At 56.3% G+C, this 12,862-nt stretch overlaps 1 protein-coding gene across 1 annotated transcript in view; it reads right to left on the bottom strand.

Annotated features, from left to right (window-relative positions):
• The window catches only part of ASS1 (argininosuccinate synthase 1), a 51,733-nt gene that overhangs the window by 37,908 nt on the left and 963 nt on the right, over positions 1–12,862 (bottom strand). Inside the window, exons 2-5 of the mRNA XM_004713254.3 lie at positions 11,892–12,001; positions 9,427–9,495; positions 6,354–6,542; positions 1,203–1,259 (exon numbers count right to left, since the gene is read on the bottom strand). Coding sequence (XP_004713311.1) covers positions 1,203–1,259; positions 6,354–6,542; positions 9,427–9,495; positions 11,892–11,996 — 420 coding nt within the window. The 5' untranslated portion in view covers positions 11,997–12,001. The remainder of the gene's footprint in view (positions 1–1,202; positions 1,260–6,353; positions 6,543–9,426; positions 9,496–11,891; positions 12,002–12,862) is intronic.

Below are 12,862 nucleotides of genomic sequence, written 5' to 3'. Positions count from 1 at the left end.
GATGGATGGATGGATGGATGGATGGATGGATGGATGGATGGATGGATGGGTGAATGGGTGGATAGATAGGTGGATGGATGGGTGAATGGGTGGGTGGACAGGTGGATGGATGGGTGGATGGATAGGTGGATGGATGGGTGAATGGGTAGATGAATGGATGCATGAAAAGGTGGATGGGTGGGTGAATAAGTGGACGGATGGGTGGGTGAATAAATGGACGGATGGGTAGGTGGATAGGTGGATGGATGGGTGGATGGATAGATAGATGAGTGGATGGATAGGTGTATGGATAGGTGAATGGGTAGATAGATGAGTGGATGGATAGGTAGATGGATGGGTGAATGGGTGGATGAATAGGTGAATGGGTGGATGGATAGGTGGATAGATGGGTGAATGGGTGGATGGATAGGTGGATGGATGGGTGAATAGGTGGATGGATAGGTGGATGGATGGATGAATAGGTGGATGGGTGGGTGAATAGGTGGATGGATAGGTAGATGGATGGGTGAATTGGTGGATGGATAGGTGGATGGGTGGGTAAATGGATGGGTGAATCAGTGGGTGGGTGAATGGGTGGATAGACAGATGGAAAGGTGGGTGGATAGGTGAATGTATGTATGTACTGGGAGAAAGATCGGGCTTTCTACTCCTGTAAAGAGTTACAGTTTAGACAAATGTCGGACAGCAGGGACAGTCCCAACATGGGCTCTCACTCCTGGAGGGCATGCGGTGGTAAGAGGTCCTGGTGACTCTCATCCCAGGAAAGGATCCGAGGTTGGGGGCAGGGCAGAGGCAGCCAGGGAGGAGCCTTGCAGCTCAGAGTGGAGGTGGGACCATGACCTCAGACTGACTGCCTCCCTGCACTCTGCTGGCCTACACCCAGAAGTCCAGATTGGGGGAAGTTAAGGACATCGCTGCCCTTTACTTCAGTGCCCAGAGCCCCCCAGATGGCCGGACAGCCACCCTGGGAAGATGCTGCTCTCTGCAGCAGACACGAGTAAAGGAGCCTCCCTGGGAACGGCCCTTCCGGACACTCTTGAATCCAGCCTCCCATCGTGCCATGGGAAAGACGGGCACCACTCACCCTGGGAGAAGATTCAGGTGTGCGCTGCCCCTCCTGTGGGGCCTCCTAGAGCCTCGGCAGCCTCCCAGAGGTCTCAGGCCCCAGCACCCATGCCTGAAGGAGAAGGGAAACCTCTTACCTTAATCTGGGGGGCCAGGGAGTAGCAGGTGAGCTCAAACCGGACCTGGTCATTCCCCTGAAACAGGACAGGCTGTCAGGGGCCACAGAACAGGGGGGTGCACACACCATTGACGGCAAACCCCACAGCGGACTGATCAGGCTGGCGAGCCAATGCAGCTGCGCCTCCCACTCACTCTCACACCTGCTAGAGTGGGGTGGGGCACTCTCAGCCTGTGTCACAGACAGGCTTTCCTGGAAAGGCTGACTAACGAGGTCCCAGCCCACAGGGGCCGTCAGGACTGGACCCCAGGGCTTCCTGTGTCTTGAGCCACGCCACCCGTGCAGCACAGCCCACCTCTGTGCCCAGCATGTGTGCCGAGTGGGTTTGTGGCAAGGTGTACAGGTGGGCTTGTGTGGCTATGTGTGTGTGTGTGGGGGGGGTAGGATGGGGCTGTGCACGGGGCTTAGGAATGCCGTAAGTGTGCACATGTGGACTTGTGCGGGCATGTGGGGATGGGGTGGGTGGGCTGTGCACATCTGGGAGCATGCTGGGGTGTGTCCATGCATAAACACCAGGCCAAGGCTAGCAAGCACATGCGTCTGTAGTGGGTGCGCGCTCGAGGATTCGTGGAGGAATATGGGCGCCAGTGTCTTGGTGGATGTGACCAGGCGTGCATGTGGGAGAGTGCAGGGGTGTGCACACACCTATTCCTCCCCTGGGGCAAAGGCCTCTTTAGGGCATGCACAGCAGGCTAGGCACGTGCCCTAGGCGCCACTTGAGGGGAGGCTCGATGAGCAGTTTCTTCTATTCACCCCAGGCAGCCTGCATGGCCAGCTGGGAGATCACTCAGCAATTGGAAGCTAATTGCCTGAGGCCTTATTTTCTGCAGCTCTACCTCTGCCTTGAGGCTGGGAGTCTGGGCACTGCCAGCCTCCAGGCGTCAGGAGTCCTGAGGGACCCAGCTCCGCCCCTTTTCTGGGCAGCCCTTGCCCCTCAGCACCCACTTGCTAGGCCTGGCCACACCTCTGCCAGACTGCAGAAGACCTGACTGCTTCTCCCTGGGAGACCCTTGGGGTGATTCTGCCATGCAGGGAGTCGTGGTGGACTGGGAGGCAGTGGGTGGCTGCTTCTCTGAGCCTTAGCTTCCTCCGGGGTACAGAGGCTGGTTGAGGGGCGCTTTGTTTGCCATCTCCTCCCTTCTCAGACTTGGAAACTGAGGCCCAGAGAAAGAGAGGGACCTGCCCACGGGCACAGAGCTGATCAGATGTCCAGGGCCGCTCTGCGCCCCCATAAGCCACCCTGCCTCTCTGCACCTGCGGCTGGCTGTAATTGAAGACTAAGTCCTGCACCCCACTGAGATGTGAATATGGGCTAAGGCATCTGTGGGAGCACACTGCCTATGCTGGGGACTCAAGAGGGAAGGAGGGCCAGAGGGCACCCCCCGTGTCCCCCAGCAGCACCAGCACCAGCCGGCCTGCTCGGTAGCCAGCGTGAAAATGGCGGCCAGCATCCTGCCTGCTCCCCACGTGCTGAGCGCCGGAGGGAGACTTCCAGCGCTGCGGAAATAACAGAGGGACCTTCCGCCTACTGTGAAAACTGCACGGGCGCAGCCAGGCAGCGGCGGGAATAACATGTCATTTTCCAGAGTCTTGTCAGGAGACTAGGAAATACTGGTTTCAGCCCCTCTCGCCAGAGCTGGAGCCACAGACAGAGCCAAGGCAGTATGAGTGTGGCCGGGGCCAGCGGACAGTCAACCTTGCTGGGGCTCAGAGGGCCAAGGTCATCTGCCTCCCACAGCAGGGCCGTCCTCAGAGCCCACCCTGGGGTCAGTGGTCTGAGCTCTGAGAGTAGTGACCCACCGGATGGCCCCTGAGGGTGCTTCCATTATCCCCATCTCAGGGATGGGCATGGGCCGATGATGCTTGACCCCTGGCCAGCAGTTGCTGCTGCAGGGGCTGCGGTCCGAAAAAGCAGACGTGCGCTGGCTTTGTAGAGCTCGTGGTCAAAGACGGCAACTCCGCTATTTCTCCTTAAAGTCTTTCCCACCCCCTCCCCCAGGGCTTCATGTTTCCCCCACACAAAAGCGCCTTGTGCCTCCTCAGGCCCGTCATGGGGACACCCATCTGTTCGGGACTCGGAGACCCTCGCAGATGCCAAACAGACAGACCCCTTTGGTTCAGACTCTGCCCTACAGCCAGGAGGGAAGGGTCCTACCCCGCCCTTCTTACTCCTAGTGCCGTCACCCTCAGGGGAAGCCCCTGGGGCAACCGAGAGGGGTGATGTAGTGCACCCCCCACCCACATGTATATCCACATGCTGACACATGTAAATGTGGTACGGCACCCACCAGAACGGAGGGGCTGCCGGTGGGGGTGGGGGTGGGATGAGGTGGGGTGGTGGCCCGGTCCTCCCATCTGCTCCGGGGACAGCCATACAGATGGTGCCATTTACAAAGCTCGCCCCGCCGGGGTCTCGGGCTCATATTTCTGGGTCTGTTTTCCAAATCTGGGGAGCAGGCAGGGGCCTGGATGAACCACCCCCCCCAGTGTCTGGGCCTTTCTGTGAGGGGGGGGCACAGCACAGTGGGTGGTGTTCTCTGCACTAGGTGCTGCCTGTGCTTGGGGTACTTGGGCAGGAGGTCTCTTGTGATTGTAACCCTGCGAACTGGAAGGCCCTTTCTGAGTGAGCACCAATTACTAGCACCCTCTCTCTTCCCGAATGTCTCCCGAAGCCCCTAATGCCCAAGGACCTCCACCAGGCCTGTCTCCCTCAGGGACCCCTGAATAGAGGCTATGTCTGTGTGGCTGGCACCAGGACCCTGGGGGTGGGGCTGGCTCCCACCACCGCCTGGCTCAGGGGCTAATCTGAGGGCTGGCATTGTCTCAGAGGCTTTGCTGCGCCTCCTCTGCAGCGCGGGGGGTGGGTGTGGGGGAGCACCCCAACTGCTCGCACCCTAGTGCCTGGGGCTGCTCTCCCCATCACTCGCTCTGTCCCTTGCAGACACTTATGCAAGGCCAGCCGTGGAGACAACCACCCCAAGAAAACGCCAGAACCAGGGCAGAACTGGGCTCCCCAGCCACTGTGGCCTTCCCACCACTGGTCTGTCAGGCCCCCCGAGCTGATGTGTCCTAGTCTGATGGTCCCACTGCTAGAGTAGGCGCTGCAAGGACAAGCCCCAGCAGCCGCAGGAAGCCTCCAAGAGCCACCTCCAGCCTCTTCCATTGGGGATGGCAGAAGCGCGGCGGCCTCACATACGGGTCTCTGGTGCCCTCTGGTGGCTACATGGAGGTATAACACACACGCTTCTCCCAACTGCACTGCAGGGGAGTCTCCTTTTGGAGAAGGGGAGCCCTGGAAGGAGCCCTGGTGGCCAAGTGGTTACGAGTTGGGCTGAGCTCAAGGTCAGCAGTTCGAAACCACCAGCAGCTCTGTAGGGCAAAGACGGGGCTTTCTACTCCTGTAAACAGTCCATCTTGGAATGCCAGGGGGGGCAGTGCTACCCTCTCCCAGGGTCACTATGAATTGGCGTTGACCCGATGGCAGTGAGGGCAGCCCTGGTGGCCGAGTGGCTCCGCACTGGGCTGATAACTGTCACATCAGCAGTTTGAAGTCAGCAGGCGCTCCGTGGGAGATGAGACTCTCTACTCCCATAGTGCCGCTGTCTCAGAACCCACAGCGGCAGGTCCACCCTGTCCTACAGGGTCACGATGAGGGGCAATGAGGTTTTTAATTTGCTTTTTTAAGAGCACTGGTGGCCTAGTGATTCTATTTTGGGCTGATAACCACAAGGTTAGCAGTTTGAAACCACCGGCTACTCCTCGATAGAAAGACAAGCCTCTCTACTCCCATAAACAGTCAGAGGCTCAGAAACCCACAGGGGCAGTTCCACCTGGTCCTACAGGGTTGCTATGAGTTGAGTTGAGGAGCCCTGGTGAGTTAGGGGGTTATTCATAGGGCTGCTAACCACAAGGTCAGCAGTTCAAAACTATCAACCAGTTTGTGGGACAGAGATGAGACTGTCTACTCCTGTAAAGAGTTACAGTCTCGGAAACCCACAGGGGCAGTGCTACTCTGTCCAATAAGGTTGCTATGAGTCTGGGTCTACGTGGTGGCAGTGAGTTTGTTCGAGACTTGAGAGTAGCCACCCAAGCCAGGGCCAGACAACCCACCCACCTCCCCATGCATTCTCTCCCCCAGGTCGAAAAGCTTTCAGTCCTGATAGTACCCTAACGAGCAACTTTCTTTGAGTATTCTTCCTTCCTGAATGGATCCCCTAGGCTCAGCTTGAATGCCTCTTGAAATGGGGAGCTCACTGCCCCACTCGCTCCATCACAGACAGGTGAGATGGCTGGGGGGCTTTTTCATTTGCCTCCCAGTCCAGTGGCCTTCCTCTGCCCGCAAGAACAAGCGGTGACCGTCCAGCGAGGGCAGGTCCCCCATCCACGCTACACCAGTTGCAGTCCGGTGTGGAGCACCTGCCTGAATCGGCCTATCAGTCAGTACGTTCCAGCGTATTCCTTTCCCAGACAAAAAAATGGAGACTCACAAAGGTGAAGTCAGTTGCTCCAAGTCAGACAACATGAAAGTAGGGGAGGCAGAATCTGAGCCCAGCTCTGAGCATCCCAAACCTCCTTTCCACTGAGACCCCTGAGCGGAGGCAACACTCACGCGCCCTGAGCAGTCAAATCCACCAGCCTTGCATCTGGTTTCCTGCTACCCTGCCCCAATGTGTTCCCAGCTCCTGGGCTCATGAGAAAGAAGCTCAGAGGGAAATGCGTTCTCGTTCTCGCTCCTGCAGGAGTCACCATGGTTCAGAGCACCTTCCTGAGCATCCCACGGTGGGGGGGGCAACCGCCCTTCTTGGTCAGGAATGCTGCCTCAATCCTAGTGTTCTCAGAATGAGCTCAACCCCCTTCACACAGCCACAGCCCAGTCCAGAGCCTCTGCCTCTTCCATGGCTGCGCTCAGCTCTTAGCTGTAACTACCATTCTTATGTGGATGTTAACAACGGTCAGCCTGAGCATCTGACTCTGTCCTGGAGGCAAAGCCTAAAACCACAGGGGATATGCATTGTCCTCATTGTGTCCTTAGCAGGCCTGCCTGATCCCGGCAGAGCGGCCTGCTTCTCCCTCTGCCCACGCTCCCTTTGCCCCAGAATCATCGCCTTACCTTTCCCGTGGCACCATGAGACACATACTTGGCTCCCTCCCGCTTGGCGATCTCCACTTGCTTGCGGGCGATGCAGGGCCTTGCAAGCGAGGTGCCCAGGAGGTAGCGGTCCTCATACAGTGCGCTGGACTGGACAGCAGGCCAGATGAATTCCTCCACAAACTCCTTGCTGACATCCTCGATGAACACCTATAGGGAGAGCAGCCCGTGAGAGAGAGGCTACTCAGCCAGGAACTGGGGACCCAATCAGAATACAGAACCCTAGGGGCCTTGATGGCCTGCATCTATGGCAGACACAGCTGATCTGCCGGTTGATAGTGACAAACTGTACTACTGCTTCTATTGCCGTATCTGCAGTAGACATCACTAATCAGCACCAGCATGCGCGCCTGAGTCTCTTCCTCCTGTCATCTTGGCAGACATTGTTAATCAACCCTAGCACACCATCTGTTTGAAGCTGATTGGTCCCTGAATCCCTCTCAATATATTATTCTGGGTACCGATGGAACTTAGTTGCCATCTGGAGCAGTAGTTTTCAGGCTGTTACAACTGGCAGGGGTGGGAGATAGATGGTCTGGCATCTAGCTAGCATAAGGTGACCAAATTTAAAGCAGGACTGGGAGGGGGGTGTTGATTAAAAATTTGGTCTATATGGACCAAATAGACCATTCCCTAGCTTGTTGTGCATTCTTTCCAAACATCGGGACTTTTAAAAATTGCCAAAAATTGGGACTGTCCCGCACAAAGTGGGACATCTGGTCACCTTAATCTAGCGTGAAAGACGAGGATACTGCTAAACATCCCACAATGCACAGGGCTGCTGACCAACTGGCAGCAACAGCAAGACTGAGAAACCTCAATTCAGAGCTGCTCTCAAGACAGGATCCTGTTGCCCTCTCTCCAGGGACACCCAGGATCCTTTTAGGGAGGCACTGGGTCAACACGATTTTATAACGACCCTCACCGCCATTAAGTCGATGCCCACAGTGACACACAGGATGGAGTCGAACTGCCCCTGTGGGTTTCTGAGACGGTAACTCGGAAGTTGAAAGCCCGTCTTTCTCCTGTGGAGCAGCTGGTGGTTTTGAGCTGCCAACCTTGCGGATCGAAGCCCGGCGTGTGACCCCCGTGTGAATTGCCTTTTCCCCACGTTGACATCCACACAGATGATGAAAGAGCAATGGGCGAAATGCCTGGCTCAGCCTGGAGGCGCCAGACTGCACTCGGTCTCTGTTCTCGTTCTCGGTGTCTGTCTGGGCCGGGGCCTGTGACACAAGCTTGCCAGACGAGCTTACGGGAGCAGAAAAAGCCGATTCCCAGAGTCGGGAGTTGGGAGTTGCCAGCTGAACTAGCCCCTTTCCTCGTGGAGCAGGGTTTGTACTTGCAAGAACAATAAGCAGAGGAAATGGGGCGGCTCCGGCTTGGGTTTCCAGAGCCATTCCCGCAAACCTTAATGAAACGTGCCTGTCCCCTCCAGAGAAACAGAGATCATAGGTTGTTCATGACAAAACCAAGCTTTCAAGCAGAAATTAGATGACAAGGCTTGCATCCACCTCAGTGAGTTTGACAGTTTCCCAATACTTCCCATGTTAGCAGTGCTGTTATTAACGAACGCGATATTTTAATTTTGTGTAAGGAGATGTGTCAAAACCCGGGAAATCCACACAACACAGTGAAACGACATTTCCCAAATGATCAATGCCTGATGTGACACAGGCAGGGACAAGTGAAAGATCCGATCACGGTGCCCAGGGAACCAACGGAGTCTAAGGGAACGGACTACAAACAACGCACTGGTCAGTTCTGAGTCTAAAGTCCGCCAGTCTGTCAGAAGCCACCAGGCCTTGAATTTTGGTGTGATTCTCTGAGAAAGGCTATTAAAACATGCCTCTTCTCCCTCATGATACATCTCCATACGTGTCCACGCCAACAGTACATGAATTTAGCTATCTTCTAATCAGCCAATCATGAAGAGAGATTTGAAAGAAATGTAAATCAATACCAGTCTTAATGAATGTTTGTTGCTATTGTTGTGTTGGAAGATAATTAGCTTTAAGAAGCAAATCTATAGCTTCGGTTAGCACCTAATGGTATTGCTCTTCCTAAGTGAATTGCCATTGTTTAAATGTCAGCTTCCATTTAGAATATGATAAATAGAAATAGATGCAAGCCACAAAAGCTCTGGGGCCTCCCAATAATTCCCAAGGGTCTCATGGGATTGGGTGCTGGGCTGCGAACTGCAAGGTTGGAGGTTCAAAGCCCCCGGCTGCACCCTGGGGGTTTCTGCACCAGGACACATTCATGGTTTCCAGAAACCCTACGTGGGGTCCCTATGCACTGGGATCGGCTCTGGGACAGTGAGTGGAATGAGGTCGCAGGGGCCCTGGTTGTGCTCGGAGGCTAACACGAACATTGGCAGTTCGGCCCCAGGCAGTGGTTCCTCCGGAGGGAGATCTGGTGATGTCTCCTGTAAAGTTGACAACCAAGAAAACCGAGGGCACAGAGAGCCAAGAGCCAAAAGTGACGTGGTGGCACCTTTAACGCAATAATGACGGGGTCTCAGGACTCTTTGCTTTATGGCGGTGAAATTCACAAAAGGGGAAACTAGCTGTTTTAGAGCCAACACACCTCAGCGGCCTTTAGCACACCCACACAATGCGGTGCCTCGCCACTTCTGTCTGGTTCCCAAATCGCTCCTCACTCCCAGGGGGTCCTCACACCCACGAACCAGCTGCACCCCGCCCCCTCCACCCCACGCCCCATGGTACTGCTTTGGCAGATTCCTACGACTCTCTAAGTAGTTCAAACTCAAAGTCAACGCAGGATGCCTAGGGGGGTGGGTAGACGGACGGATGGATGGATTTATGGAGAGAGGTCAAAGGGAGATGGGCAGGTGGCTGGACAGATGGAGAAGAGATGGATGGATGGGAAGTTGGGGTGGCTGGGTGCTGGAGGGAGGCAAGAGGGTAACCATCTCATTCTCTTAGAAGCAGGGACAAGGCGCCTTGGATGGCAACACCCCACCTTAGCCTCCGCCTGCCTTCAGCCCTGACACTCTGCAGCTACTGGATACCTTTGAGGCTCCGAGCTTCAGCGCTTTCTTCCTGGCTTCCTCGAAGTCCTCCTTCTGGCCGATGTTGGCCTGCAGAGCAGAAACCGAGAGGCCCAGTCAGCCCAGGTAGTGTCTCAGGGAGTGCCTTCCACCCACAGCCATCTCAAAAGGTGATTCCCTTCCGCAGGGCCGGAGGTCATGGTAAGGAGAAAGGGTGAGAACCAGCGTCCGGAGACAGAACCACCCCCGTTGCTGGAACTGGATTGCCCACGTGTGCCGGAGAGCAGATTTCAAGGGGCCAGGGGCTGGCTCAGCCTCGCCCGTGTGCATTCCGAGGCTTCTGGAATGTAAACTTTGGTGGACCTGGCTGAAGGAGGGCCAAGATCTCCCTGGAATCTGACTTCTCAACAGCTGGTGCCAACCGGCTGTTGGTTTGTCAGGAACCACCGGCCCCTAGGATCACACGCATCCCAGGCTGAACCCTGACCATCCCGAGGTGCCTGCGCTCAGCAGCTCCCAGTGCTGGCCCCGCAGCTGGGGCCCTAGCCTGTGTCCGACCCCGCTGGACTCTGGCCTGCTGCCCAGACCCTCGTCTGAACCCTTGCTGCCTGAATTCTACTCTGGACTGGCCAGAGTCCAGTGTTAGCAGCTTCATCTGAGGTCAGGTTCAGCTTGAAAACTGCCAGCCTGTGGTCTGTGCCCCACTGTACTGCTGGAGGCCAGAGGAGCGGGCCTGGCTCTCCCCACTGTATGACGGATGAAGGCTGGGATGGTAGTTAGGGCACATGAACTTCAGCTGCAGACAAACCACTGGCCATTTGTCTGCTTGGAGCCCAGTCCCCAGCTTCCCTGAGAATAATCAATTCTCTCCTGGGGAGATCCTGCTCGGCATGGAAGATGTGGGGATCACATCCCTTCCTCCCTTCCCAATCAGAGCCTCCCACATCACAACCACAGTGACTGGTATCGGGTGGACACTGATTCTGATAGGCCAACAGGGGTCCTTGTGGGTCCTGACACCAGAGCCACTGGGGAAGCCTCCTCTTCCTGGGAAGGTTAGGCCAGGGTGACTTTGGAGCTGTTGGCAGCTGTCTTATCTGCCATGTGGAGAGGCCAAGGAAGTCAAAAGGAGATGGAGAGAGATCCCGGAGAAGCACCTGGATCCAGCCTAGCCTGAAGCTAGATACACCGGTGGACTTCTCAGCCCGGGACACGAACCCAAGACTATCTTGTTCATTTCTTCTCTTTTTTTCTCAAGCCAGCTTGAGTTGGACTTCCAGGATGTGGCACCAAGAGTCAAGAACAGCACAGCCAAGTGGCAAAAGGCTCAGAGGCTGTGCCCACCCAGAGGCATCAGAAGAGTTCATTTGACTAGTGATGTCTGCCACGGACCCTGGACCGGGGAAAGGCAACCCACACAGTCTATTACCCATGCCAATCAGAAGACACCTTGACCGCTTTAGATCAGTCCCAGGTGCTTCCATCCGAATTACGGACCTTCCCTCACCGGAACTTTCCAAACCCACATTCACTTGAGATTTCCTTTCAGGGGAAGCCGAGAACCCTCTCACGGCCCGGCGGCCCAATCACAAATATCCCCCTGCCTTAGAAGCATCTGTCTTAGCTTAAATAACAACCTTCCCGAACTTATTCCTGCCCCGCCCCCTGCAATGAAGTCTCTCAAGGGCTCTAGGTTCTACACAATTCCTCTTCAGGGAAGTATGTCCTTAGCTCCTCCTCTAGCGTGATCCGCCTCCTGGCTGCATCCCTGTGGTTTCCTCCAGGACTAGGGTCTTTGTTAAACGTTCTTGCAGTTCAACTCCAGAACCTGTCATTTCACGCAGAAGGGTTTTCAGCTCAGTCACAGTGGGATTTGGCAATCTCTACTGAATTCCGTGGGGCTGGGGGCCTGGGGCGGGGAAAGGAAGCCGATAGGTTTTCTCTGTGGCTTTCAGACCTACGTTCTGGCCACTCCCCAGGAAGGCTGGCCCAGCAGCACTGCCAAGACCACTCCCATGCCCCACCCCCCTATGGCAAGGGTCGGGAACCTCTGGCCTCTGAAATCAACAATATCCAATAAGATCACACGGCTCCCCAAAGTGAAGTAGCTCCAGCCAGCACATCAGGGTGAAGTTAATGAAATGTTTGACCTAATATTGCAGGTTAATTTTTCAGTCGATCATACGGTACGGCCCTCGAAAGAGGTTAGAACAATCCAAATAGCCCTTGGCAGGGGAGAAAAAAAAGGGTTCCCCACCCTGCCCTGGGGTCACCCACAGAGGATCTGGCCTCCTCCCAGTCCTGAGGGACGAGGAAGTGTCCATTTTGCAGACGGAGAACGTGAGGGAATGCACTGTGAAGCTGCTCTCTCAAAGTCAAGGCAAGGGAGCGGTGGAGGGGGGAGGGGGCGGATACTGGAGCCAGCCAGCTGGGCGCTGGTCAGGACTGGCCACAGGTGGCAAAAGAAGGGAGGGACTCCGCCTCACCAGGTAGGCAATGACGTCATAGCCTTGCTCCTTCAGCCACACGAGGATGCAGGAGGTGTCGAGGCCACCACTGTAGGCCAGGACCACGGAGCCTTTGCCGGACATCTTGTCTGGAAAGAGTCGAAGAGTGGTGTGAGGGACTAGGGGTCAACCGGCCTTGACCTGGCAGCTGTACGTCTCTGCACGTAGTTTAGCTCCCCCTGCTTCCCCCACCCCCACCCCCGGCCTTGGACAAAGCCATTGCTTGCTGGTGGGCCGGGAAAAGGATGTGCACCTAGAATGGGGCCACCTGAGGTCACAGTCCTTCCACCTTACCTCGCAGGACCCTGCCCCTACACACAGCCCAGCTTACCTTTAGGGCTGGGGGGAGGGAGCTACCTCTTTAAGCGGAGCCCCTCCCAGAGAGGAAGGCATATGAACTGAGCTGCTGGACCCAGGCCAGGAGGAGGGAAGGAGACGAGGCAGCTGGGGGAGTCGGAAGGGGCTCTGGCCCCTCGACTCAGGCAGCAGACGCATCCCCAGCCCTGACTGCTCCTTGCTAAGCAGCCAGTGCTGGGCCCTAAACCCCGCTGTGACCCACGATCTCCATCGCAGAGCCCGACACTGGGGCTGAGGGCGGGGTGCGTGTGTGTCCGGCCCGGGAACCTGGGCCCTTACCCAGCCTCCACTGCTGCCTCCCATGGGCCCTCTTTTGCCCCCTCCACTCACTGGGATTTGCGGTGTCAAGACACTTTCCAAATGCAGGTTCCTTGGGGGGTGGGTGGGGGTGGGGGATGACACAATGGGCCACCTCATTGGGAGGGGCTCAGCAACCCCAAAGCACAGTAGGGAAACTGAGTCTCAGAGCAGAACATAGCCAGGCAGAAGCACAATGGCTTTCTCTGACCCAGGATCTTTCACAGGAGACCCGGCTGGGCTCTGCAGGGAACACAGATGCTCACCCCTTCCTGCCCATCAGCTCCGCTCAGGCT

Source organism: Echinops telfairi, unplaced genomic scaffold (assembly GCF_000313985.2).
Source record: "Echinops telfairi isolate 266 unplaced genomic scaffold, ASM31398v2 ScPeMD7_22;HRSCAF=79, whole genome shotgun sequence".
Classification (NCBI taxonomy): Eukaryota; Metazoa; Chordata; class Mammalia; order Afrosoricida; family Tenrecidae; genus Echinops; species Echinops telfairi.
The sequence above is the reverse complement of the archived record's forward strand: the minus strand, read 5'-3'. Positions and strand labels throughout refer to the sequence as shown.